Source organism: Odocoileus virginianus, chromosome 20, assembly GCF_023699985.2.
Source record: "Odocoileus virginianus isolate 20LAN1187 ecotype Illinois chromosome 20, Ovbor_1.2, whole genome shotgun sequence".
In the NCBI taxonomy this organism is placed as follows: Eukaryota; Metazoa; Chordata; class Mammalia; order Artiodactyla; family Cervidae; genus Odocoileus; species Odocoileus virginianus.
In genome coordinates, this window is record NC_069693.1 from 45,589,315 (window position 1) to 45,616,478 (window position 27,164).

At 48.9% G+C, this 27,164-nt stretch overlaps 2 protein-coding genes across 5 annotated transcripts in view; one reads left to right on the forward strand and one right to left on the reverse strand.

Annotated features, from left to right (window-relative positions):
- ANKRD11 (ankyrin repeat domain containing 11) overlaps positions 1-27,164 on the forward strand; it is a 114,776-nt gene that overhangs the window by 27,032 nt on the left and 60,580 nt on the right. For 3 of the 4 annotated variants that reach the window (XM_070451393.1, XM_070451392.1, XM_070451395.1), the window contains exon 2: positions 22,332-22,413. The exons of the other annotated variant lie outside the window; for it this stretch is intronic. The gene's annotated coding sequence lies outside the window, so the exon portion shown is untranslated. The remainder of the gene's footprint in view (positions 1-22,331; positions 22,414-27,164) is intronic. 4 annotated transcript variants of the gene reach the window in all.
- LOC110132099 (small ribosomal subunit protein uS14-like) lies at positions 17,347-17,622 on the reverse strand. Its single transcript, XM_070451391.1, has one exon. The coding sequence runs from the start codon at positions 17,593-17,595 to the stop codon at positions 17,425-17,427; it is 171 nt and encodes a 56-aa protein (XP_070307492.1). The 5' UTR covers positions 17,596-17,622; the 3' UTR covers positions 17,347-17,424.

Here is a 27,164-nt window from a genome sequence, read left to right on the forward strand (position 1 = left end):
TATTAAGAGCATTTTTATTTGTTCACTCTTAGGGCTGCTCTGGGTCTTGGTTGCTGTGCGGGCTTTCTCCAGTTGCTCTGAGCAGTGGCTGCTTGTGGCGCTTGGACTTCTCACTGCGGTGGCTTCTCTTTCTTGTTGCTGAGCACGGGCTCTAGAGCGAGCTGGCTTCCGTTGATGTGACCCACAGGCTTCGTTGCCCTGAGACACGTAGAATCTTCCTGGACCCGGGGTCAGACTGATGTCCCCTGCCTTAGGCAGTCAGATTCTTAACCATTGAAACTGCCAGGGAGCCCAATATAGAGTGGTTTTATTCATGTTTCTTGTGCTTAGCGTTTGTTGAGCTTTATGGGTCTTTGGGTTTGCAGTGTCTCTCAGGTCTTGGCCATTATTGTTTTCAAATAATTTTCTGTTCCTCCCTTTCTCTTTTGGAGACTCCACTTTCGTGTGTGCGGCGATTGCCTAAATGTCACCCAGCACAGTGATGCCCTGTGTCCTCTAGTTCATGTTTTGGACATTTCTTATTGTTGTGTCTCTCAGTGCATCATTCTTAATTCTTTGATGGCTGCCAGACATTTTTGTCTCAGAAAATTTTACGTCATACGTTGTAGAAATTTTAATTTGTCAGTAGTTTGACTTGAGTCCTTCAGGTCTTCATCTGTCCGATTAGCAGGTGAGTCTTCAGCATCTGAGTCCAAGTCCATCTGGCAAGTTCCCTGTTGTTACCCACACTCTCCTGTTTCTCTGCGTGTTGGTCATTTCTGATTGTGTGCCAGGCATTGTTCATTGTACTGTGTGGTGGCTGGATATTTTTATGTTACTATAAACATCCCTGGGCTTTGTTCTTGGGGATAGTCAAGATCCTTTGAACCGGTGGCTTCTTTCAGTTCTTTGTTTGCAGCTTTGCTGGGTGGGACCAGAGCAGTGGTCAGTCCAGGGCAGGTGTTCCCGCTCCTTGGCCCCTTGGTGTCTGTGCAGGTTGCTTGTGAGCCTGCCTGGAGCAGCTCCGTCCTCTCCAGGCCCCTCTGCCCACGCCCTCTCCCTCTCCTGCTTCTCACCTCTTGGGGTCACTCTCCCCTTGCCTGGTGTTCAGTCTGGAGATCGCTGTTCCTTACTTCTGTCCAGGGCCAGGGCGATGAATGTATTCCTTCTATTCCATGTTGGTCAGAAAGGAAGCTGGGATAGACATTTTCCAGAATTTTAGTATTTTTGCTTGAAAGCTTAGATTTTATAATTGACCAAAGATACTCACAGTTGTATACTCACAGGAGCCAATGCAGCTCAGATGGCGGCCCATGGAGCCCCAGGCTGTCTTCAGAGGTGTGCCGTGGGCCCTCTTGCTTCTGTCACAGTGTGGAGCAGTGTGGGCCTCAGTGTTGACATTTAGAACAGTTACATTTTCCTGGTTGATCAGAGCAGTAAGGGTTGTTACGGGGACAGGACATGGCACGTAGAGTTGCAGTCATGTGGCTGTGAGGACTGCGCTGTTGTAGCGTGTACTGGCCTCCATTCTCTTTCATGATTGAAAAGTGTTTCACTGTAGGGATATGCACCTCTTTATTTCCATTCATCTCTTGATGCACATGTGGGCTGTTTCCACCTCTGGCTATAGTGAACAGTGCTGCTGTGAGCAAGTGTGTAAAGTTTCCTTGGAACACCTAGTTGGTCTTTGCCTGGGAGTGGTATTACTGGCCGTGTGACAGTTCTGTGCCTAATTTTTTTTAAATTTATTTTTAATTAATTTTTTTGGCTGTGCCGCACAGCAGGCGGGAGTTTCGTTCCCTGATCAGGGATTGCTCCTGTAGTGGAGTCTGGGGTCCTAACTGCTGGGTGCCAGGCAAGTCCCCAGGCCCTTGGTGACTCATTTTCCCTTGTGTATTTAGTGAGCGCATCATTTCTGTCCATCACTGAAGGAACAGCTATAAAACATGCACTACTTGCCAGGTGCCATTCTGCCTGGTTCACAAGATCTGCTCATTTCATCTTGTTGACTCCTGAGGGGGAGACCTGCTCATCTCTGTTGTTGAGACGAGTAAATCCAGGCCCAGAGAGGCCACACAGATCATGAGTGGCGAGGCTCGCCTTGGGCCTTGGGCAGCCTGGCTCCAGAGCCCCACCTCTGGTCACGTGTTCTGTAATAACCTCCTTCTCCCCCATACAGTAAATACCATATGTTGTGTGGGTGGCTGTGTCTCCAGCAGGTAGTACAGTGGGGAGTGACTGTCCTCCCTCTCGCTGCACCGTGATCTCGTGTTGATGACGTGCCTTCTCGAAGGAGCATCTGTCGGCCCCTGTGTTAGCTGTGCTATGGACGTCCTGTGTGGCTGCTCTGAGCTGCTGGGGGCACTGTCCCGGGGTCCTTGGCAGTCAGTTCCTGCTCAGAGGGAAGGCAGCTTGCCTGGCAGAAGGGTCATTTTGTAGAGGGAGAGAACTTTCAGTACTTTCAGCTTCAGTACTTTAACTCAGCTATAAATTCCTTTTAGGAATGTTAATAGAGGTATAGGTACTGTCTGAGGGATTCTTGCCTCTGTTTATTTGAACTGTTAATTGATTTACAAACTGTGAGTTTCACATGTGCAGCAAAGTGATTCAGATGTTAGATTCTTTTCCACTACAGGTTATTACAAGATACTGAATATGGTTCCCTGTGCTATACAGTAGTTCTTGCTGGTTATTTATTTTATATATCGTAGTGTGTATCTGTTGATCCCAAAGTCCTTATTTTTATTAAAGTTTTTTTAAATACAGCTTTTAAACATTATTTTTCATTTGTGGTTAAGCTTGTCCCATATATTCATACACATACATATATTTTATATATATTTGTACATATGTATAAATATATTTTTATTTTTTTAAATGCCAGAGTAGTTGTACAACTTTTTTTTTGTGGTTTTGTTCAGTTTTGTTTTGGTTTTAAAGAAACATTTGACTGCACTGGGTCTCAGTTGTAGTAAGCAGGATCTTTAGTTGAGGCATATGGGATCTTTTTCTCTGACCAGGGATTGAACCCATGGCCCCTGCAATGGAAGCATTGAGTCTTAACCCTGGACCCTCCGGGGTCTAGTAGGACCACTAGTAGTCCATAGTAGAGAATACTGAAAATGTGCTGAAGATGTGTTTCTTCTCATAAAGTATTCTTGACTTGTGACAGGTGAATGACCATGTTCACCTCCGCGGTTACTAAGTGCAAGTTGTTATTTGGTTAAGCCAGATCCAGAATGTGGACACCCTTGCCTTTGAGGACTTGGGTGGATAGAGGGTGAAGAGATGGGGGTTGGCGGTGGCACTGGAGATGTGGTGGGCCACGCACGGACTGCCTGGCCTCACGGTGCTCATCCCTCCAGCCACATTGAGCTGCCTGCTGTCACAGATCACAGGGTTAAGATACAGGATACATGTGTCAAAGGAATCTGTAGAGAATTACTGTGAGTTGTACCCTCAGCTTTGGTCTTAGATGATAAAAGCACAGTTATACAGATAACAGACTTAAGTTTTTTTTAGAATTTATTGAGGTTTAATTTTTGTAGCATAAATGGACTCATGCATGTGTGCTCAGTTGGTCATTCACGTCCATCTCTCTGTGACACCATGGTCTCTGTGACACCAGCCTGCCAGGCTGCTCTATCTATGGGATTCTCCAGGCAAGAATGCTGCATTAGGTTGTTGTTTGCTTCTCCAGGGGATCTGCCTGACCCAGGATCAGACACTGGCATGCAGGTCCTTTACCACTGAGCCCCACTTGGGAAGCCCAAGTGGACTTATATAATGTGTATAATTTAGTGATTTTTCCAAGGTTTACTGTGTAAGAACGCTTTTACCTATTTCCAGTTAGTTCCTGTTTCTGCACTTAACCCAACCACTTGCTCGTCTGCTTACCATTTCTGTAGATTTGCCTTTGTAGATAATTAACTTTAATATACAAGCCCTTAAACACCTTTAAAGGCAGAAGAAGCACCTTCCTCACTCGTCTGTATGAAGGCGCACTTTATCTTTGAGTAAAACCTTGCGGTCTGACATAGATGACCAGGTGGTCAGTATTTTGGACTCTGTGGGCCACAGGTGTCTGTCAAAGGTACCCCGCTTTGCTGTTGAACCATGAGCATAGTGGTGGGGAATGGGAAGAAATCAGGAGAGCCCTTGACAGAACTAGTCCTTGGCTCCCCAGGTTGTGGCTACATGTCCTGTGTGGAGTTGACTTCTTGCGGACTTCTTGTCCCTTTCTCCAGTGGTGTGACATGTTGATGGCTGATGGAGAACATACCTACTTAATTTCTGGGGGATGTGTGAAGTTCTATAAAATGTGAAGATATCTGGGAAGATAAAGCTGGAATTTAGATGACCCCAGTGATTCAGAGAAATGAGGAATTTTGGAGTGCATGTATAGTAGTAAGTTTTAGAAAGAGTTTGGGAATGGTAATCATGAGAAAAGATTTGGGTTTTGTAGGATCATAAAAAGGCACTCAGCAGCAGTAAATATGAAAATGAGTAGATTTGGGACTTACAACTTGTTTCATTAACTAATTTTTTGGCCGCACCTCATGGCTTGTAGGGTCTTCTTAATTCCTTGACCAGGGATCAAACCCCTGCCCCTTGCAGTTAATGTGGAGTGTTAGCCACTGGACTGCCAAGGAAATCCCCCAAACTTGGTGACTGTAAATATGGGTCCGTCACATTTAACTGGGAAAACAAGGCCTCCTGCACCATCAGGTATGGGTTTTGGCCTGCAGCCCCTCTTCCCTGGAAAGCAGTTGTTATTGTGGGAGTTGCCCCTCTAGCTGGCTGTGCTCTGTCTTACTCTCTATGTCAGTTCAGTTCAGCCGCTCAGTCGTGTTTGACTGTTTGTGACCCCATGGACTGCAGCATACCAGGCTTCCCTGACTATCACCAACTCCTGGAGCTTGCTCAAACTCATGTCCATTGAGTCAGAGATGCCATTCAACCATCTCATCCTCTGTTGTCCTCTCCTCCTGCCTTCAGTCTTTCCCAGCATCATGGTCTTTTCAAATGAGTCAGTTCTTCACATCAGGTGGCCAAAAGTATTGGAGCTTCAGCTTCAGCATCAGTTCCTCCAGTGAATATTCAGGACTGATTTCCTTTAAGATTGACAGGTTGGATCTCCCTGCAGTCCAAGGGACTCTCGAGAGTCTTCTCCAACACCACAGTTCAAAAGCATCAATTATTCAGTGCTCAGCTTTCTTTAGGGTCCAACTCTCACATCCATACATGACTACTGGAAAAACCATATCTTTGACTAAACAGACCTTTGTCAGCAAAGTAGTGTCTCTGCTTTTTAATGTGCTGTCTAGGTTTTTCATAGTTTTTCTTTCAAGGAGCAAGCATCTTTTAATTTCATGGCTGCAATCACCATCTGCAGTGATTTGGAGCCCAAGGAAAGAACAGACTCCTTGTCAGAGTCTTCAGTTTTTATTTACTTCTTTACAAAAAAGGGAAAATTCCCCTCTCCAGTTTGTGACGGTGCAGCCCAGAGTGGCCATGCACACGCGTGGCCCCATCACAGAGAGGGAGGGGCGGGCGGGAGGTGGGGGGTGGTGTCTTCCTCTGGGGGCTCAGTGCCTGTCCCAGGCCTGTGAGAACAGGTATGTATATGTGTTAAAATGGAAGTTAGAAGTGTGAGCGAAAGAGGCCTTTGTACACTCAGACATAGAGTATTCTCTTTTTTCCTCTTATTACATTGTGCGCAGCTCTTCACTTCTTGAATTGCTGGATGTTCATTTGGAATCCGAGGAAAGAATACAGAAGTTTCCTAGGATAGCATTAAAAACACGATGATATTTTTTTTTAGTCATGGCACCCATGTGCCCCTTTTCCCTTCACAGGTGTCTCCCCGCAGGTGCTGGGCAGCGGCGACCCTGCTTGCAGGGAGCTGGTTCCCTGAGGGAACCTCCTTGCCCTGTGGTCCTCCCACCCCTGCCTGGCGGCTCCCAGTACACACAGGCCATGGGAAATGACCGTGCGTACGCCTCCTTGGGTGCTGGTCCCTTTGCAGCCTCATCCTGAGGGAATTCTTTGCTGAGCCGTCTTTCAACAAAGGTGGAAGTGAAGTGAGAGTACCCCACCCAATAGTTCCAGGGTGTTAGGGTTCTGGCCTGTGGCCTTTGTTCTTAACATGGTGTTTGGAGGACTCACAAGTATCCAGGTATCACTAGCAGTGGGGAAGCCTGTGTAAGTTGGCTTCCACTTTGTGACTGGAGTCGTGGGTGGCTTCTGACTTGTATTTACTTCTGCTCTTTTGTGCATAATGCAGCATCCAGTGGGACTTGGGGCAGTTGGCTGTGTGCTGTAGAATTGAGACTTGCTTTGGGATTTTCTGAGACTTTTCGGGGAGCAGAATTTAATTATATTCTGGTGTAGTTCAAATATTTTAATTTTTCCCTTCTAATAATTTCTTGTGTCTAAGACAGAAAGGAGCTCCAGGAGGAAGATGGTGTGATGAACTTTATCCATTTTTATTTATACCTGAATTTCTATTAAAGTACATAAGTAGTCATTCTGGGCAGGCTTTTTTGGTGGCTCAGCGGTAAAGAACCCACCTGCCAATGCCGGAGATGCCAGAGATGTGGGTTTGATCCCTGGGTCGGGAAGATCCTCTGGAGTAGGAAATGGCAACACACTCCAATGTTCTTGCCTGGAGAATCCCATGGACACAGGAGCCTGCAGGCTACAGTCCACGGGGTCACAAAGAGGGAATACACCTGAGTGACTGAACAAGTTGGGGAGAAGAGGGGGCACCTGGGCCACACAGGGGACGTGTGAGGGGATCCTGAGGCCTGGAGACTGGGCCCCATGTGGTGTGGACGCTGCAGCCTGCACTTATGTGTCATTCCGGCAGCGGGCTGTGTTCTTCTGCAGCTGGCGCAGGCCGAGAGGGCTCGTCGTTAGCAGCAGCTGGACTGTGGCCTGGGCCTTGTGCTGGGCTCTTCCCGAACTCTGCTTCCCAGAAGCCTTAAGCAGGTGCAGAGCGCAGGGGTGGGGGCCCCGCCTGGGCCAAGCTTCTTGGGCACCCTCTGTGCGTCCAGGCTCCTGTTGGGGATTTCATGGTCTCACCTCCAGGCCCCTTGTGACCTGCTGACCTGGTTGATTTTGTCTTATGCTTCTTTTAGGTGTGAGCACCAAGGAAAACCTGGCTTCTTTTCCATATTCTTGACACTCAGGATTTTTGCCCAAGCTTCAGGGGTGAAGACCTTCTCTACATCTGGCTATGGTGCCCCTTCTGTCCCTGCCAGGGTCTGGGCACCCTTGGGGCCTCTGCCCACAGGGCTTGGCTCTCCCTCACGGTAGTGCATTATCACATCTAACTAGGAGCTGATCATGCGTGCATTTCTTACATCCTGCACAAGTGGAGTTAGGAGGCTCTTTGAAAATTACCTTGGAAATAGAACTGTAAGTAGACTGTGCAGGCACTACTCCTCGGGAGAGTGGTTTTAGGTGTATTCTTCTCAAAAGCAAAGCTTCATGTTTTCTTTGCTGTTTACTTGTTGCAGGACATATGCTAGGCTAGGCTAGTTCTTCCGTTTTAAAAACCTGAGGCTGTCAGGATATCAAAGTCAGAGTAGGGATGGATGTAGGAGGGGTATGGTCACTGCATCTGTGACGATGCTCCCCTGTGTTCCTGGCAGTTGGAGGATGTGGGGTGATTGCTGGGCGCTCAGGCACCTGTCCCGGGGAGAGGAGGGGGTTAGGGCTGCTGTGGGGGTAGGGTGTGGCTCCCAGGAGCAGCATCCTGGGCTCTGAAGAGCTGGCAGGCTCTTCCTGGGTTTATGGGGTCGAGGATGGCCTGTGGCCCTGGAGCCCTTCTCCTGCGGCCCTTCCCTCAGTGACCCCAGTGTTTCTCCCCGACATTTGTCTATGTCCTGAAAACCTGGGTCCTGCCTGTTCCTGCATTCCACAGAAAAGGCTCTGCTCTCACTGCTCAACTTGTAGGGAGATGTGTCCCCTGTGGGCAGGGGGTGGGGGGTGGGGATGGGTGGTAGTCTGGCCACCTATGTGCACACACATATGGGGTAGTGAGGCAGTGCTCCCGACTAGAGTCGTGGGGCTGGAGCGTTCGAGGCAGAGCGGGTACTGGGCTGTCTGATGGATGGTGGTGCTCCTCGCCCTCTCCACACAGTTTGATGTCCTTTGACGAGCAACCTGAAACCAGGGCTTAGCCTTCCAGGGACGAGTCAGCTGTTTGCAGTCACCTCTGGCCTGCTGAGCCGCGATCTGGGCTTCGGGAAGCTCGTGCCTGGGTGCCCTGTGCTGGTCCTGGCCTTGGGGCTGGATCATGCCTGGCGGGTGCCGTGGATGCCTCCAGACCCCTACTCCCCCCCTCGCATCTTGTGGGTGGAGCCCTGCCTGGTCTTTGGTTGGTACGGTTGATTTCTGTTTGTTAGAATCGGGGAAGGTGGGCTTGTGTGCTGCTAAGCCCCCTGGTGGCCCATGCACACTGGCCTCCATCCCTTCCCACGTCTGGGAGAAGAGGCGGTGGACAGAAGTTGCTTGCTTGGCTCCTCTGGTGCTCTTGGTCTGTCGGATTTCAGGTGCGGTCCAGGGATGGACGGAGTCCTGGGACCGAGGTCCAGGCCTCCGTAGTGGGTAAAGCGGCTGATGCTGACAGCTGGCCCTGCACCCTCTGTCCCGAAAGGAGGCTGTCTGAGAAAGTGTGTTTTCATGCTCAGCTGCTTCTCCCAGCAGAAAGCCTTTTATGCGCAGCAGATCTTGGGCGAGCAGCCACTTGCAGTTTTCCGTCTGTTCAGTTCCATTTCAGACAGAAGTTTTAACTAGAGCGTCTCTGGGCATGAAAACCTTTTTTACTGATAAAGTCTTGTGCTCACTGCTGTTTGATGTGGAGGCTTGCAGTGCAGTGTGGTGTTTGAAAGTTGCACAGCCCTGTTTATCTGTGTTGAGTCTTGTTACTGTTTTACACAGGAGAATAGAACTTAAGTAACTACTTGCCTTGGTAAAACATCTCAGCCAGTTATTGTTGATTTCAGATTGAAACTTTCCATCAGCTTTTGCCCCAGCCCTGGTGCATGTGAATGTTCCACTGAAGCCGTGTACCTGACCTGAGATTCACCGCCTGTCCAGCCTGGCAGGTGCTGTTTCCTGGCTCACCATAGGTACATGTTAGCACAGGCTTGGTTCCTGCCACCCTCCAGGGACAGACCTCTTTGTTCTCAAGGTGTGTTCTTCTGAGCCTGTCTTGGTCATAGGTCATTGTTTTGAGCCCCTGCTTAATTCGTCCCGTTTGTGTATCTCTTCACATGTATAAAAGGGTGTTCCTTACTTGTCCCTACAGTGTCCTTAATTCATTTCTGTTGCTTGTAAAACCTGCTGAAAGGGATTAGCAGGTCTGGTTGGCCCTGGGTGGGGAGGGAGTTGCTGCCACAGTGCCCACGTGGCGTGGGTAGGTGGCGTGTGTGACTGGCACCCTCACAGGTGCGCAGGGCGTTTGCCTGGGGAGTGTGCCTCCTCCTCGTATCACTCCCCTTGACTGAGGGCTCCTGATGCCTTGAGTACAGGTGGCTGATTGTTTTTGCTGAGAACAGGCCTAGCATCAAATACTTCACATTTGACAGGATTCTTGGCTAGAGTAAAAATTCCTATTTATCTTTCTAGTGAAAGAGGGAGAGAGACCGGCTCTTGTGGTGAAGTGCTGCTAAGAGTGGCTGCAAGCCAGCTGGGAGAGTGAGGGTGGTAGCTTGGAGGCTGGCTGGGGCCGAGGGGCCGTGATGGGGTCAGAGGCAGCTGGGAGCCCCAGCCCTTCATGCTGCTGGGGGAGTGGGGTCTCCTGTGAGGGTCTGGGGAAGAGACTGAACCAACCTGGGTCTGCCCTTTTAGGATGCAAGTTTCTCCACAAGCTGTTTACGGACATCTTTTGGAAACCATTGTTAGGGTGTGTAAAACTGCTACTGAATGACATACTCCAGCTCAGTAAAATGGATTTGTTTTGCCCAGAACTTAGAAGTATTGAGAGAGAGAGATGAAGACAAGCTTGTGGGATCTTGTCCCCCAACCAGGGATTGAACCCAGACCTTGACAGTGAAAGCGCTGAGTCCTAACCACTGGACCACCAGGGAATTCCCTAGAATTGTCTTTGTTCAGCATCTGTTTTGAACACAACTCTAGGGAAAGGAAAAGGAACAGTCTTTTCCCTTGTTAACAGGTGGCTTTCTGAGAAGTTTCCAAAGTTTGTTTACACAAGATTCATCATGTCCAAAAACATAGTCTTAATTATGTTTTGAAGACTTAGAATGTGGACTGTTGAGATTAAGTCCCAGTAAGAAGGAAGGAGGCCAGGCCTGTCACCTCTCCCAGGGACTTGCGTCTGCCCGGCTGCCCCCTCCCTCTGTCCTTTCCAGTTCCTGCGCCCTGGTCCTGTCTGTGCATGCTTGGTGTCTGTGAGGGATGTTCAGGCCTACCTAACCCTTCACAGATCATTGGATTAATGCTAACTACTTTACTAAAAAAATGTTACATTTCTAGGATTTTAGTCGCAGTTCACCTTGATTTTGCTTCCTCAGCAAGCATTTTTAACTGACAGACTTTTAATTAAGAGCTACTTAAACTGGAACAAATAGTTTTGAAATCTCCCAACAAATGCAGCGCCAGGTTGAACTCCCTGGTGACTTTGAAACAGTGCTAAAGTCGCCCAGGCAGGGTGTGGGAAAGTAGGTTTCCGGGAGTGGCGGTCGTTGACCAGCACCATGAGGTCACTATGGCAACACTGGGTTCCGTGGACTGCTGTGTGCAGCTTCTGTTTAATTATGCAGGGTAGGTTTAATTTATTAGAATCAGGTTTGCACGTCTTTGAAGTCATTCTTCTTTTGAAGATTGATTTTTTTTTTATGACTTTGCATTTGTTATTGGGTGGCATAATATACTCTTGACACTGGATTTGTGAAATTAAAAAAAAAAAAATCTCTAATAGACTGTTGTGTAAATTTCTTCAGTCTTTTCAGAATGAAAATTCACTTAAATATTTCCAGACTTGTCTCCCAGAGTTTGACCACATGTGCAGTGCTGTGGGGAGACTGGAGGAGGCGCCAGCAGGACTCGCAGCCCCCACACTGGGTATCACTCTTTCTGGCCCACAGCCCTCTCCATGGCTCTGGCCCTTTGGCTGTTTCGGCCGTACTTTTCTGGACCCTTAGTTGGGCTTGTCTTTCTTAATGCTCTGGTTCCCATGCGCCCCTCTGTGGGGACCATAGACATTTTATCCCGATGTGTGTGTTCAGCTGCAGCACCCTGGGCTCTTTGGAGGACGCCTGTGGTGTGAATCGTTCCATTGTCCCCTTGAAGACCGGAGAGGAGAAAGAGGCAGGGAGAGTCATGTAGTAGAAAGAGTGCAGAGCTGGAAGCGAGGGCGCTGTGTGTTTCAGACTTGCAGTGAATCCTTCTGCAGCTCTTCTTAGAGCAAAGTCACAGATCACAGAGTTGAGAAGGTGGGCCTGACTCAGCTCTCAAGCCAAGGACAAGCAGAAGGTGTGGGCCTTGGCGCTGCAGAGCTCTCTGCCTCAGGCAGGCCCGACTGACCTCTGCTGTGGTGGCTGCTTAGCCTGCCTGGGGTCTGTGTGAACCCGTGGAGTGGACGCTGCGCTGGGCTGGGTTTGCCTGTGGAGCTGGGTATGGCTCACGAGGCTGTTGCCGTGGACCAGTGTTGCTTTGTGGACAGTGTGGCCGTTTTCACAGGCCTCAGTGCTGAGGTCTGTCCTGTGTGTTTCAACTTCATCTTGAATATTGCTTTCCATTTTAGATCAGTTTTCATACACACACCACCCCCCACAAAATTTTTATAAGTAGCAATTTAATAATCATGTTAATGTGAACTCAGGCCAGCAGCAGCCCGGACACTGCACAGCTTGTGGGATCTTAGTTCCCTGAGCAGGGGCTGAGCCCGGGCCCCTGGCAGTGAGAGTGCCCAGTCCTAACCGCTGGTCTGCAGGGAATCCCCTCACTCACACCTCTTCATCACTGTTTTACACGGAGACCTTTGTCACTTGTTTTTCCTTTTGATGCAGTTTTTATCACTAAAAGGGCATATGTATTTGATTCCACTTTCTTAGAAGTAAAACCATTAACTTTGTGTTACACATTCAGAGGTCACATATTGGGTTGGGTCACAGATTCCTTCCATTTTAAAGTAAAAATAAGATACATTTTTCATTTTCACCAAGAACTTTATCGAACAATGTATTCACTGTTTTGTTCTACTACCGTCTGCCATTTTTCAGGTAATTTCATAAAAATCTGTCTTCCCAAAACATTTTATCTTTTTGAGCAAAGAACTATTCCTGGTGCCTTTTACAGTCTTCCAGGGAATTGAAATTTTTTCCATTAAGAGAATTTTGTAAAGACTCAAGTATAATGGAAATCTGAAGGTGCAGTGTCTGCTGACTATGGCAGATGTATCAGAACTTCCCAGCCAAGCTGTAACAGTTACTGCCTGGTCATCAAAGAAACACGCATTCTTGTGTTATCCTGATGGAAGATTATGTGTTTTCTGTTGGCTGATTCTGGCTGCTTTTCCTCGAGTGCTGCTTTCAATTGGTGTGATTGGGAGCATTATTGAATTAATCATTTGGTTTTCCAGAAGGAGCTCATAATAGAGGACTCCCTTCCAATCCCACTCTATGCACACCACCACCAGCCTTTGGTGAGGTTAGTGGTGGTTCATTTCGCTTGTCCCAAGATCTCTTCTGTTCCACATTATTGTGCAGTACACACTTTTCATTGCCTGTCACAATTTGTTTTAAAATTGGAACATTTTTGTTTACATTTAAGAAGAGAATTGCACGTGGGAATACGGTCAATAAGTTTTTTTTTTCTTTTATTGCTTAGCTTTATGTGGAACGTTAACATCAGAGTGATGAGCATAATATAGGGGTGCAAATGATTTTTGCTGCTTGATTTGGATATTTTGAGTGTGTCAGCTCTCTCCCTCGTGATGTAATGTTGATTGTTCCCAGCTAATGTATTGATTTGATCGCTGCTTCAACTAGTCTGCCTGACTCTGGAGAATCATCCAGGGAGAAACCTCTAGCACGAAACTTTGCAAACCACTTTTGACACGTTTGGTCAGCCACAGCCCTGTGTCCATACACAGCATAAATCTTTTCTTTGCATTTCAGTTGTGATTTTACCTTTCTTGAAATAGTAAAGCATAATATACTGAAAATGTTGCTTTTTTTCCCCATATTCAATATTAAAATGCACACACAAAAATTCACCATTTTTGATTTTTTAGAAAATGTGTGCTGATGTGACAGCCATCACAATATAATCTAACAAAATTGTTTTGAATCAAGTTAGAGACATCTAAGCACTGCTGGAGAGAGCCATCTTATGGAAAAAACAGAGTGAACTTTTTGGCTAACCCAATATAATTGTGCTCATGATTCATACATAGAGCTGCTTTTACCTAAGTATTGTCCATCTTTCAGAAATCTTTTGTTTTACTGAAGACAGTGGAACTTACTTAACCTTCAGTGCTGAGCAGGAAAGTTAAGGGTTTTGTTGTTGTTGTGTACATATGTGCGTTTTGAACAACATCTGCCATGCATGAAGGTGATGCTCTGTCATGCTAGTTACCTGTGAGATGAACAGAAGGATGCAGTTATATTTGATGTTTGAGACTGAGTCCTTTTATTTTGAAGGATCTGTGTGAGATCCTCTAGAGACACTGTCCTAGACACAGTGTCTTCCAAAATGTGAATCATGACCCGTCATTCTTAGTTAAGAAAATCTCCCCACCCCAAGGACATAGACACAGCTTTCTGTACCGTCTGAAAATGTTGTTGTACTTCTGCTGTTTACGTTTGATCCTGTACTCTGTTCCAGACTGATGTCTGTGCACGAGCTGATTGGTCAAGCTTCATCCATGAGTGGACTGTCCTTTGCTTGCTGATCTGGAGTGCTTGCTGTCATGAATGGGGTCTCCCTGTGTGTGCCCACGTGGTGGTGGAGCTTGTGTGTGTCCCATTGGTCGCCTTGTCTGTACTGGTGACACTGTCCCCTTTTTCATCATAGGTTCTAACTGTGCTGATGTCTTGAAATGCAACTCGCTTGTATTTGTTCATTTTGTATTTTGTATCCAGAAACTTCTTTTTACAGATGAGAAAACTTAAGGATGACACAGGCTGTTAGAATGTACCCAGGGTCACTGCCAATGCAGTGCCATGGTCAGCATTTTAACAATGGCCATTAGACGCCACTGACTCTGATCTGAGCTTACATGCATGTCCCCACATTGATCTTCAGGAAATTAACCTGGTTGCTTGTGAAGGTGGTAAGCTGGCACTCACAGATGCATCAGGGGCAGTAGAGCTGTGCCCAGGTGTAAGCTCTGTGACGGCAAAGTCAGTGGAGGTGTGCAGCCCTCTCGGAGGCCCTAGGGGCAGCGCCTCAGTTTGGGCCTGCCTGCTGCTGGGAGGAGCGCAGACACTGAGGCAGACAGTGCTCTGTTTTTGGTGTATATTGAAGACTTTGTGTGACTTCTGTCTTGTATTCTCAGTCATAGAATACATAAGTGTCTTTTTTAAAAGTTTATGTATTCATTCATTTACTGGCTGTGCTGGGTCTCTGTTGCGGGGTGGGCTTTTCTCTGGGTGCAGTGAGCGGGGCTGCTCTCTAGTTGTGCTGCGAGGGCTTCTCACTGTAGTGGTTTTTCTTCTTGTGGAGCACGAGCTCTGGGGCGCGCGGGCTTCAGTAGCTGCGGCTCCCGGGCTCTGGAGCACAGGCTCTGTATTTGTGGTGCCCGGGCTTAGTTGCTCCATAGCACGTGGGATCTTCCTGGACCAGGGATCAAACCCGTGTCTCCTGCATTGACAGGCGAATTCATTACCACTGAGCCACCAAGGAAGCCCTGTAAGTGTCTTTTTTGACTTACGGAATGAGAGCCATGTCCCGTTCCCTCGCAGCTTATAAACTGACGTTACTTCTTCACTTGGAGATGTGTCCTGTGTTTTCACTGTGGGCCTCTTCTCAGGAATCTAACTTAATGCTAATGTCATTTTTCTGAAAATGGTAGCATACATGTCAGGTTAGGTTTGGGTGAGTATGGTTTTTCTTCACAATTCTTCTTTCTTGTCAGCTTTTAGGAGACTGGGGACAGTTTGTGCTGAGTTGTGAGGCCCCCTCCCATCTTTTTAAAGATGCCATTGATAAATGTATATTAAATTCAGAATTTTACTAACTTAGGGTAAGCAGGTCAGTCTATCTAAGAGAAAAATGTGACTAATATTAAAAAAAAAAAGTATTGAAAAGTGAAAGTGTCAATTACTCAGTCATGTCCAACTCTTTGAGACCCCTTGGACTGTAGCCAACTAGGCTCCTCTGTCCATGGGATTCTCCAGACAAGAATACTGGAATGGGGTGCCATTCCCTTCTCCAGGGGATCTTTCTGACCCAGGGATCAAACTAGGATCTTCTGCATTTCAGGCAGACTCTTTACTGTCTGAGCCACCAGAGAAGACCCTCATCCTTACTTCAAGATGTCTCAGCTGATGATTGGTTAGTTTACTCTTGTAATTATAATTAGTGAAGAACATGTAGTTAGGGCTTCCCTGGTGGCTCAGTGGTAAAGAATTTGTCTGTCAGTGCAGGAGACACGGGTTCGATCCCTGGTCTGGGAAGACCCCACGTGCTGCGGAGCGACTGAGCCCATGGGCCCCAGCGAGGGAGCTGTGGTCCAGCGCCCGGGAGCAGTGGCAGCCGGGCCGCGTGCCCTCAGCGCCGTGCCCGTGCCGAGGGGAGCCCTACCGCAGTGAGGAGCCTGCGCACCGCGGTGGGGAGGAGCCCCGCTCGCTGAGACTAGAGAGCCACGGAGACTCAGCAGAGTCAGAAACAAACACATAAAATTATTTTTAAAAATAATAAAAAAAAAAAAGAGAAAAGTATACAGTCAGAATGTTTTGTTTGTATGTGTCTACAGTGTTGATGTATTTAATACAGTTGTTGATGTATTTAAGTCTGAAGAAAGCAGATAGTGGCTCCAGGAGGCAAGGGCTGCCCTCATGTTCTCCTGCGTTTTAATCTGAGTTGGCTTATTCTTGCTGAATGATCATTCTGCTTCCTTCTCTTCTCACACCCAGGGTTTGAGATTTCCTAGTAATACTTGCTGTTAGGAAACAGTGTGTCTTTTCTACTGGAGTTTCTCTTCTTGCTGAGGGTCATCTGCCAGGAAAGAAACTTGGATTTTAATGTTTTGGTAGAAGAAGAATTTACTCCACTTTTCAGAATGGAGACTCTTTGCTTGAGGGGTATCCTGGGAGACTGGGCAGAGGGGGCGTGTGTGGACCAGCGGGCGTCTCCTAGCTTGACTGCAGAACCTGTTGGCTGACGGGCTTGTCACTGTAACAGTCTAGCACTGTCACTGCAACAGAGTGTCTTCTGGAAATTTGAAGTGGTTTAGAAATGAAGAGCAGCACCAGCACATTGGATTAAACATAGAAATTTGGAAGAGAAAGATCTCTCCTTCCTTGTCCTGAAGGACAAGGTGTGTTGAAAGCACATTTGTTTGTGCAGTCGGGGCGACCACGACCGAGGGCTCGTGGGTGGGCGTCGGGCTCCCAGCAGGCTAGTCACCACACTTTTACGCACACCTGCAGCTTAGACCGCACCCCACCCTGTAGCCCTTTGCACGAGGCGTTTCAGGGTGCCGTTGCTGTGATTGTGTGTTTGTGTAGTCTTCAGGGTGGGGAGCCCTCTCACGCCTAGTATGATAGCACAGATCACTCACGACACACTAGATCACTGGTAGCCCAAAGACGATCTTGACTTGAGCCCTGACTTCCGTGAGTGGCGTGGCCTAGCTGGGCCACACTCTCCGCTTTATTAGGAAGGCTTGGGTCCTGCCCCTTAGAGCAGATTTTGGACCCAGGAGACATGTGTCTTGGCAGGTATCATGTCAGGCTGTTGGGTAGGCTTTCGTTTGGTGGCCAGGCAGCTGGGCTGGAGCATGGTCAGTGGACCAGCAGCTGGCATCCCTATGGCCTCGTGTTGACAGACAGGGCTTTGGGTCCCCTCTGAGCTTGAGGCTGGTCCTGCTTCAGTGACTTCTGTGGAAGCCTGTCATTTCTGTGGTCTTCCGTCTCAAGCCAGCCCTCTCCGACTAATTTAGAGGGTGAGGGTAGTAAGGATTCTCAAGGTTTTGTATTTAGGGGTTTTGGTAGGCAAATGGGACTAGAGCAGCGATTATTTATTAAAGTTGCTTGGAAAATATTAAAAGTTTTGCAACACTCACCCCCAGACACACAGAATCTGAAGCATCTTCCGGGGTGAGAATGTGTTGGGAACAAATCACTCGAGATTTAAGTCTTTTTTTTTTTTTTTTTAAGTTTTGAAAACTTTTATTTTATATACAAAGAGCTAGTATTATTTCCACCTAAGGTTGATGTGCTGGATGAGCCATCTAAGGAAGTTCAGTTAGTCCAACTTAATGAAGCCGATGTCCTTCGTATACTGGTGGAAACACTGGCGGCACATATTGAGGCCGTATTTCCGGATCAGACTGTGCTGGTTTGAGCAGACCCGGCAAGAGCGAGAACCCTGGCCGAATTTTCTCGGATGGCTCCAGTAGAGCTGCTGGTGACCCATGTTGCTTTCTCGGCTGCAATGAGGTAAAAGAGATTTAAGTCTTTGAAATGCTGGGAGAAATATCAGTAACCTCAGATGCAGATGGCACCACCCTTAGGGCAGAAAGTGAAGAAGAACTAAAGTGCCTCTTGATGAAAGTGAAAGAGGAGAGTGAAAAAGTTGGCTTAAAGCTGAACATTCAGAAAACTAAGATCATGGCTTCCGGTCCCATCACTTCATGGCAAATAGACGGGGAAACAGTGGCTGACTATTTTTCTGGGCTCCAGAATCACTGCAGATGTTGATTTCAGCCATGAAATCTTGCTCCTTGGAAGAAAAGTTATGACCAACCTAGACAGCATATTAAAAAGCAGAGACGTTACTTTGCCAACAAACGTCGGTCTAGTCAAGGCTATGGTTTTTCCAGTAGTCATGTATAGAGGTGAGAGTTGGACTATAAAGAAAGCTGAGCGCAGAAGAATTGATGCTTTTGAACTGTGGTATTGGAGAAGACGCTTGAGAGTCCCTTGGACTGCAAGGAGATCCAACCAGGTCATCCTGAAGGAAATCAGTCTTAAGTGTTCATTGTGAGGGACTGATGTTGAAGCTGAAACTCCAATACTTTGGCCACCTGATGCAAAGAGCTGACTCATTTGAAAAGACCCTGATGCTGGGAAAGACTGAGGGCAGGAGGAGAAGGGAATGACAGAGGATGAGATGGTTGGATGGAATCACCGACACAATGGACATGGGTTTGGGTGGACTCTGGGAGTTGGTGATGGACAGGGAGGCCTGGTGTACTACAGTTCATGGGGTCGCAAAGAGTCGGACATGACTGAGCGACTGAACTGAACTGAAATACAAGGGCATGTCTTCTGAGCAACCTGTTGTTTCTTCTGAGCCACTTGTTTCCACCTGGAGCGTGGAAAATCCTGGGTGGTGGTGGGGTCTTAAATTCCTGGTGGGAGCTGGAGACTTGGAGGCCAGTGTCCTGTCTGTGTCATTGGCCTGGTTTCTGTGGTTAAAGAAGAGTACATCTGTGTGTTAATGCAGTTGTTTCCTCACCCAGTCTCTGCAGGCTGAGGGAGTACTTCCAGTCTGAACACTTAATCTGGCTTGAATGGGGCTGGTGAACACACCTTGTTTTGCATTCAGTAATCGTCTGGTTTGAAAGCTTTGTGGTGGTAGCGAGGTGGAGGAGGAACAAAGTGTGCAGGTGGGTACAGCGAGAGCTGTCACAGTGCTCTGAGTTGGTGAGTGGAAAGTAGACCGTGGACACTTTGTTCCTGGACATGCGCTGACTTTGAGGTGAGGCAGTGCTCGGTGCTCTGGGAGACGGCATGCTGGGCCTGTGACCTCGAGAGCTGCTCAGGATCCTGCCGGGCACCACCGCTTGGCTGGGCTAGAGGGACGCGCTGGCTGGGGAGGGCATCTTGCTTATTGTGTTTTTACCTCTGATGAATTTTGTCCATTAACCACATGTATTTGGGGTGAATTTTTACCTGGGTCAAAGGGTGCTTGGAAGCTGGGTGGATTGGAAGGGCACAGAAGCTCAGAGGTCTGGAGCTGGGCACTTGACTGTGACCTTGGGAAGTGGCCGCCTTTCCATACCTGCTCACGCAGGGGTCAGTTGTGTTCTCGTGCTCTGAGGCCAACGCTGGGCCTCCTGCTGTGTGCCTGCTAGTGACCAGGGCGCAGTGTGCAGCTCCAGAGTGGAGCATAATAGTTGTCCTCCAGCATGATGGTGACCTGACGGAGAACCAGAGAGCGGGCCTGGAGAACAGCTGCAGGACACGGGAGCGGAGTGGATGCGTCTCCTGTGAGGGAAACGGGGTGTCTTCCAGAAACTGGAAGCAGTCTGGAGTTGCCGGGGTGCCTGCAGTGAGAACCCACCCTCCTAGCAGCAAAGTGGGAGCTCCTTTGCTCTGTGTGTATGTACGTGTGTGCATGTACATGTGTGCACATAATGCATGTGCGTCGTCAGGTTGGCGTCTGAAGTTTGGACTCGAATCCACCCCTTGTGAGCCCAGTGACTCTTGTGGGCGGAGTGGGGTGTGTAGGGGTAAACCAGACATGGCGCTTCCCCTTCTCAGCAGCCTGATGGGGTTTGTGATGACATGGGTGGGGAAGCCCTGGGACTACTGAGTCAGGAGTCTGGCCGGGTGGTAGGGGCTGAGAGAGCAGAGCTTTGGAGCTGGATGACTCCAGGCTTCCATCTGTATTTTCGTTGTGAACTGGGCACAGCAGGTTTGGACTTGGAGGCTCTTCTAGAACCAGGGCAGGAAATACAGTCATAATCACCTTGGGGCTCATCTGTGCATGTGTGTGGTATGGCATGCCTCTGGTGTGGTGTGCTTTGTGAGTTCAGTGGGGAGCTTTGAGCTGGAGATCGGGAATGGGGGTCTACCAGCAGGGCTGGTCCGATTGCCCCTGGAGGGTCCGCAGGAGCAGGAGCCCTGAGAGCAGAGAGGTGCAGTGGGCTGTGGTTCTGGACACAAGTGAAGTGTCACGGCTGCAGCCCTGGCTCCTGAGATGCTGTGTCTCTAGGGCCGGGTGCCACTGCCCTCCCTGTGGAGAGCGGGGTGCTGCCTGGGAATTCTGAGTTCGCTGAGAGCTAGACACGGGTAGTCTGTTTCCTGACTTAGACCCCCAGGAAAGCTGTCTCCTGTCTCGTTGGTCAGGGTCTCCAGTGTGTCTGTGGTGTCTGAGTGACTGTGCTCCGTGTGTGGCTTGTTGTGTGGAAGGGGCATGGGTTAGCACCCTAGGCCCAGGAAGTGCCCAGGATGGCGGAGGGTGGTATGGACCAGGTGACAGTGTGCTGGTTTCAGAGACTGAAGAGTAGTTGTTGTTATTTGCTGTATTCTAGGTGTCTACTTCATCGTAAACGCTATGTTGTTCTGTTACCATCTTTATAGGAAAATCGAGAAGTTTAGTGAGCAGCTTGTGCTTTTCAAGAAAACCGAGGTGTGGTTGGAAACTGCTTTTCTAGTCCTGTGGTTAACATCAGCTTCAGAAATTCTGTGCCAGCAACAGAAGGACAAAAAAGTCCTGACCCAGCTGTACACACACACGTGTAGCTCGTGTGCAGACCTTGGAAGTCCGCTGTCCACAAGCGCTTGTCCCGCCAGCGGTGCCTGGTTCCTGTCTGCGTGTCCCATCCTGGCACGGCACCAATGGTGTGTTTGGAGGCGGGAGGGCGCTTGATGGGGTTGTCAACTCCCACGGGATTGTGGAGACCGGGTTTGTGTATTCCTGAGACCGCACAGCTCTCTTGGGAGAGCAGTGTTGCTGTGACCCTGCAGTGTCACCTCCCCTTCTCACCGGCAGTGTTGCTTGTTCTTACGGCCAGGCCACAGTGTCCATTGATTTGATTTCTGGCATAGGTCTTTGGAGAGGCTTCTCAATAAAATCTGTGTTTTTTTTTTAATAGTGTTTTTGGAAGATCATATGTGGTGCCGTTTGCTTTTCTTTTGATACTAGACTTTGAGTTTACTTTCAAATAGATGAAATTGCTATGTTTTGATGTAAAAATGTTTGATGAATGAAAAGATGTTGTCTCTGTACCTTTAAACTCCTAGTTTTGAATGAATACATGATAAATAAAATGTATTATTTCATGTACCTAAATTTTTTATTATTATTTTATTTTTGGCTTTGCTGGGTCTTTGTTTCAGTGTAGGGGCTTCCTCTGGTTGTGGTGGGGAGGGGCTGCTCTTCATTGTGGTGCACAGGCTTCTCGTTGCGGTGGCTTCTCATTGCAGAGCATCTCCTCTCGAGTGGGCGGGCTTCAGTATACCTGGGCTTACTTGCCCCGCAGCTTGTGAAATCATCCCAGACCAGGGATCAAACCCATGCATCCTGCATTGGCAGGCAGATAGCCACTGAACTGCCAGGGAAGTCCCAAGTTTCATGTATTTTTGAAAGACCCAGATATAGTCAGTATATTCCCTGAGACATTTTTTCATTCGTTGATAAAATTTTTGAGATTCACTTCTGTTGATATGTGTAGCTGCAACTTACTTATGATTAAGGGGGCTGTTTGCCGGTGGCTGGCCTGCCCATGAGGCCCCTCTGTGTGATATTTCTTAGTGACATTGATGACATGCTCGTTCTTGTGGGGTCGCCCGGGTCCTCTGGCTTCTCCTGCGCTGGACCTAGAGGCACGTCTCTGACCTTAGATCCTGGGAGCTCATTTGGTCTGAATCATGGTCCTATGCCTTTGCAGGCAGGTCCGTGGGTAGATGGAGGGAGGGGGTGGGGAGGGGACAGTGTGGCGGGACTGGCCCATCTGAGGGGCAGGCGGGGCTGGTGTGCGGGTTTTGCCAGCAAAGGGTGAGTTCAGATTTTACTCTTGAGTGTGACAGTGAGTCTGTAGAAGCTACAAAATCTGTAACTCTGGCAAAGGCTTATTGTCAAACTCCTGAAAGGAGAACATCTGCGGATGACCCTGCGAGGGCCTCAGGCATCTGCTCTGGGGAGAATGACGCCCGTTCTGGTGTTCTCTCCTTAACTGGCCTTTCTGGCACTGCTGTCCCGGAGCGGAGTCCAGGCAGAGGTGTCTGCTTGGGGTGCCCTCCCTGAGTCCCGGGTGTGAGCGCCTCTCCCGTACAGCCAGGCACCCTAAAACCTTGGAGTTGTCAGAGAGACCAAAGTGAAGGAAGGGCCATGGTGTGGTCCACACAGAGAGGGGCGACATTATGAAAAGAACTGAAGGGAAATTAGTATTTATAGGCGCTCACTGGATTCTCTTGTTTCAGAAACTCCTCACTGCTGCTCTGGGACACGCCTCTGTTGGATTTAATTCACAGTCAGCAACCACAGCTTTCAGCTATGGACTCGGTAAGGATTTTATTGCACCAGCTCTCTCTCAACAGTTTGTATTGTTTTCATTGGTTTGTGAAAAGAAGTATTAAAGTCATTCTCATGTCTTCCTGCTGGTTTTCTTGGGCTTGATAGTTTTGTCTCAGTATCTGGGTTTTGTCTTGGATTTCAGGGAGACAAGGGGCTGTAGGGTAGTGGTGAGCCCTGTGGGTCAGTAGGTAGTTTCCCTGGTGTCCCAGGGAGAGGAGGCCTGTGGACACATGAAGACACTGGGCAGCCTGGTCTGTGCAGAAAGGTGACTTCTTACCAACTTTTTGTCTTAGTGGCTCTGTCCTCAAGTGACCTGGAGCCCGCAGACCTGTTTGCTGTACCTGTCTTGTGCTCTGGGCCTGTCATGCTTGCACCACCTGAGTGCTGTCACCCCTCCACTGGGGAAGCGGGGTGGCCCGTGCTGCTCTGTGTCCAGTGTGTGGGCCGGCGAGTAGGTACACGTGAATTTCCTCAGGTTTGAGGTCCGTGTGTGGTTGGTGGGTGTGGGGTGGGCTCTTGGCCGGGTTGCCTTGAGCTTGCCTTCTCCTGGGAGTCCTGGTGCAGCCTCAGCCTGACTGGACACTCGTGCTCTGGGACAGAGTCCTCCTCCTTTGGGGACGTGTCCTAGGGGCAGTTGCTTGTGTCTTCTGATCTGTGGATTGATAACAGTTGGAAAGAAAACTGTTGGCTCCTTTCAGCGTTTCATACCTTGGCCAGGTGTTAGGGTTTTAAAGCCAACAGCCCCAGAGTGTATTCTCTGCGTTTTGTGCTGTTTCCAGCAGACAGGGAAGAAGCCTTTCCTGCTGCTCAACCCCACAGACCCAACCCTGCCTCAGCCGTCCTGTGTGTGGCCACTTTGAGATGCACCTGGCCAGCCTCCCTGATGATGGAAGTGTTTCCTTGGAAACGGGGTTGAGTGTGATGGAGAACTCTTAGTCTGCAAGATGGTCTGGGGTGGGAGAGCAGCCAGCAGTGGGTGGTGCGGGGTGGGGGTGTGGTGGGCTTTGTTGCACCCGGGAGGCCCCCAGGGCGATCTTCCAGGAAGAGCCCATGTCTTCAGCTGTCTTGGACCTCAGGGCAGCCACTGAGAGCCTCTGCCCCAGGGTGGGGGGCGGTCAGCGGGGAGCTAGGCCGACCCACACCTGCATACTTGAGCTTGGCTTTTGTTTGGAGACTGGAAGCTGGCCTTAATTTATGACAAGAAAAAACAAGATGCTGCCTAAATGAGGTAATTAGTAAGCATTTGGTGATCCTTGATGAAAAGAAAACAATTTACCAGCCAGGCTGCTGACAGGTTCCGGGGCTGGCCTGATGGTTCTGGTGGATTGGGCGTGTTCCTGTTTGGAATGTTGTCTGAGATGGAAGGGTTGGCATTTTGACAGTGAATCACAGGTAATCCCGGGTATCTAATGCTGTTGATCACTTTTATGAACCATAAATATTCAGTCAATACTGATTACACTGATTATAATTGCCTTCAGAAATCCACTGTTTGGATGGGATAGAGATAAAGGTGTGACTGTGGGTATGAACAGTGAAAGGGTCTACATTCCATGACCTTTCCTGGCATCCAAAGGCACAAGTTTTAAAAACACAGTAATTTTGCAGGCTTTGTAATGTTTTTTCGTTGTTATTCACATTATCCATTATTCTTAACTTTCATTCTGATCACATAAGGTGGAATGTGAACCACAGATGTCAGGTCTGAGGTCACCTTTTCCAACAGAAGTGGGCTTGTTAAAGACCCTATATGTTTCCACCTGTGCTCGTCTCCCTCCTGGGCATCCTTTAGGGCCCAGTTTGGATAGACTTTGGGCTGGTCTGGAATGACTGTGGCTCTGGGGTCCATAACGGCCTGATTGGATTTGAAAGTTTTTTTTTGGATCACAAATTTTGAAGGTTATACTGTGTTACAGTAACTGACCCTGCTGCCACCTGAGTGGCGTTCGGCCACTGGTGGCTGTGGCCCCTCGCACCACAGCGCACACAATGTGCCTTGGCTGCAGGGCAGTGGCGGGTGGGTTTGCATTTGGTGAGAAGCTCATAGATCCTGTGCTAATAATACGTTTGCCTGTTTAACAGAGATATTTGTCAGGATTTAAAAATAGGTAACAAAGCGCACTTTTGCTTCTTTCTCAAAGAAATATGCATAGCTAATTATACCAGTAAAACTTCTGTATTCTAGATTTTTGAGTATAATAACTTTTTGTTGTAATTTTAGAGTTCTGGCTGCTCTAGGTTCTCTTAAAATACATACAAAGTATGGAATATTAGATGTCATTTAAATTAGGTTTCATTAAATGCGTGCTTTTTGTTCATATAAAAATTGGCCATTGTGTTTACATGCTTTCCCAGAAAAGTTCTCACTCTTGCCCACCACAGGTCTTGGTGGTCAGTAGAACATCGGTTTTCTTATGCCAAGATGTTTGAGGTGCTGGGAAAACTCGTGTGGCCAAGGAGAGGGTTTGGGAAGCTGGCAGGTCAGAGACAGGGCGTCTGGGCCCAGCTTGCACCCCAGTTCCTCCCGGTGTTTCTGGCTGCAGCAGCCTCAGGGCTCTGGTTCTGCAGCTGTGCTGGGCAGGAAGGGGCTGGAAGGGCTTGTGGGCTGTTAGTAGCAGCTCATCTGTTGCTTATGATATTGCAGTCATTTTCCTTCCATTGTTAGCAACAGGGATTCTCATGGAGCCAGTGTTCATTGTATTTATTTATATTTATTTGAGTGTACTGTGCCACTTGTGGAATCTGAGTTCCCCAACCAGGGCTTGAACCTGGGCTTCGGCAGCGAAAGTGTGGAGTCCTGACCACCAGGGATCTCCCTATTTTATTTTTTGATGCCATCAGTTCATAAAAGCTGGCTAAAGGGATTTCTTCCAAGTGTTATGTTGGAGGGTGAAGAGATGGCCTGCGTCTGCCTCAGAGCAGAGCTGCACAGCTTCTCTGGAACCCGAGCTGAACTTGCCTGTGGGACCAGCATGGAGTCCCACCTCCTTCCTGCCGCCCCTCAGGACTGGGCGCTGTGAGGCTGCCTGTATTTCTGAGGTCAGTGTTTCTGAGGCCGTTACTGAGCCCACTGGACCTGGACGGGAGGAGGAGGTCGGGTAAGGTGGTGGAGGTGCTGTGGGCTGGTGGGCCGTCTGGGGGCTGACCAGGGCGGAGGTGGGGAGGCGCCTTTGTGGCTGGACCGTGTTCACTCTAGAATAAATACCTTTTTAAAAAAACTAATTTTTGTTGATGTCTAGTGGACGTACAGTGTGTGTTAGTTTCTCCTGTACGGCAAAGTGGCTCAGTTATACATACACGTTTCCACTCTTTTTTAGATTCTGTTTCCACATAGGTCATTACAGAGCGCTGATGGAGTTCCCTGCAGTTACCAGTTCTATACATAGTAGTTCTTAATGTGTCATAGAATTGGTACTTTGATTGTCACTTGTGTTGTTTAGTCGCTCAGTTGTAACTCTTTGTGACCCTTTGGGCTGTAGCCCACCAGGCTCCTCTGTTCATGGGATTCTCCAGGCAAGAATACTGGAGTGGGTTGCCATTCCCTTCTCCAGAGGATCTTCCCGACCCAGGGATTGAATCCGTGTCTCCTGCATTGGCAGGAAAATTCTTTACCACTGAGCCACCAGGGAAGCCAGACATTTGTGTTGCTCCTGGGGAATAGGGATTTGGGCATTCTTAGTGTCAAGAAAAGGGATGGTGGTGATGCTCTCCGTTTGCTGTGTTCTGAGGGTGAGGATGCCGTGTTTGATCCACAGAGTCGCCTGCTGGGGGTGCTACAGGTGGACTGAGGGCTGACCAGGAGGTGAGGAAGGGAAGAAGAGCAGAGCCAACAGCAGTGTGGGACCGTGGCCGAGGGCAGCATGGGCTCCCAGGTTGCCATCAGGCAGGCGGGGCAGGCGGTGCTCGTGCGTGCGCCTGCTGTCTCAGCGCCTGCCTGCTCCCCGCTTCTGTCTAGGCAGAGGCCCTGGGGCGGGGCCGGAGTGCTGGGAGGAAGGAGGGGGTGGGAACCAGCTCTTGGGAAGTCATGTGGCACTTACCGCCTCGGACTCTGTGGACCTTTTGTGAGCGGGTGGTTTGTTTATCAGAAGTAAACCCTGAGCCCTTGAGCACTTTGGAGGGTCCCAGCTGTCTGGGTGGGTGGGGTCTCGTGGGCAGTTCATCTGCATCTGGTTCCCAGCCTACTGTACACTCCCAGCCTCCTCCAGGAACCTTCTCCTTGTCCGTTTTCTCCATCTCCTAGTTAGGGTCAGCCTGGGTTTAAAATTTGTTCTTGTTAATTTTTTGGACAAGGATTATTTTACTTTTTAAATTTTATGTTCTTTTGAAAAGTTTACTGTCTAGCTTACCTCTCCTGCGCCTGGCACCCCTGTGTGTTTTCATCTTGGCCTCGGGCAGCGTGGTGGACTTAGGGAGGAGCCGCAGGAAGCCTGGGCTGCAGAAGCAGGACTGTGGGTCCCTGCCCATGTGTGTGTGTGTGTGTGTGTGCGCGCGCACACCTGGGCTGCAGAAGCAGGACCGTGGGTCCCTGCCCGTGTGTGTGTGTGTGTGTGTGTGTGTGTGTGTGTGTGTGTGTGTGTGTGTGTGTACCATGGACGTAGGGAGGAGCCGCAGGAAGCCTGGGCTGCAGAAGCAGGACCGTGGGTCCCTGCGTGTGTGTGTGTGTGTGGACCATGGACGTAGGGAGGAGCCGCAGGAAGCCTGGGCTGCAGAAGCAGGACCGTGGGTCCCTGCCTGTGTGT

Bases quoted from the DNA above. Each gene is read 5' to 3' on its own strand.
- LOC110132099 (XM_070451391.1), bottom strand. From the start codon at position 17,595: ATGGGTCACCAGCAGCTCTACTGGAGCCATCCGAGAAAATTCGGCCAG.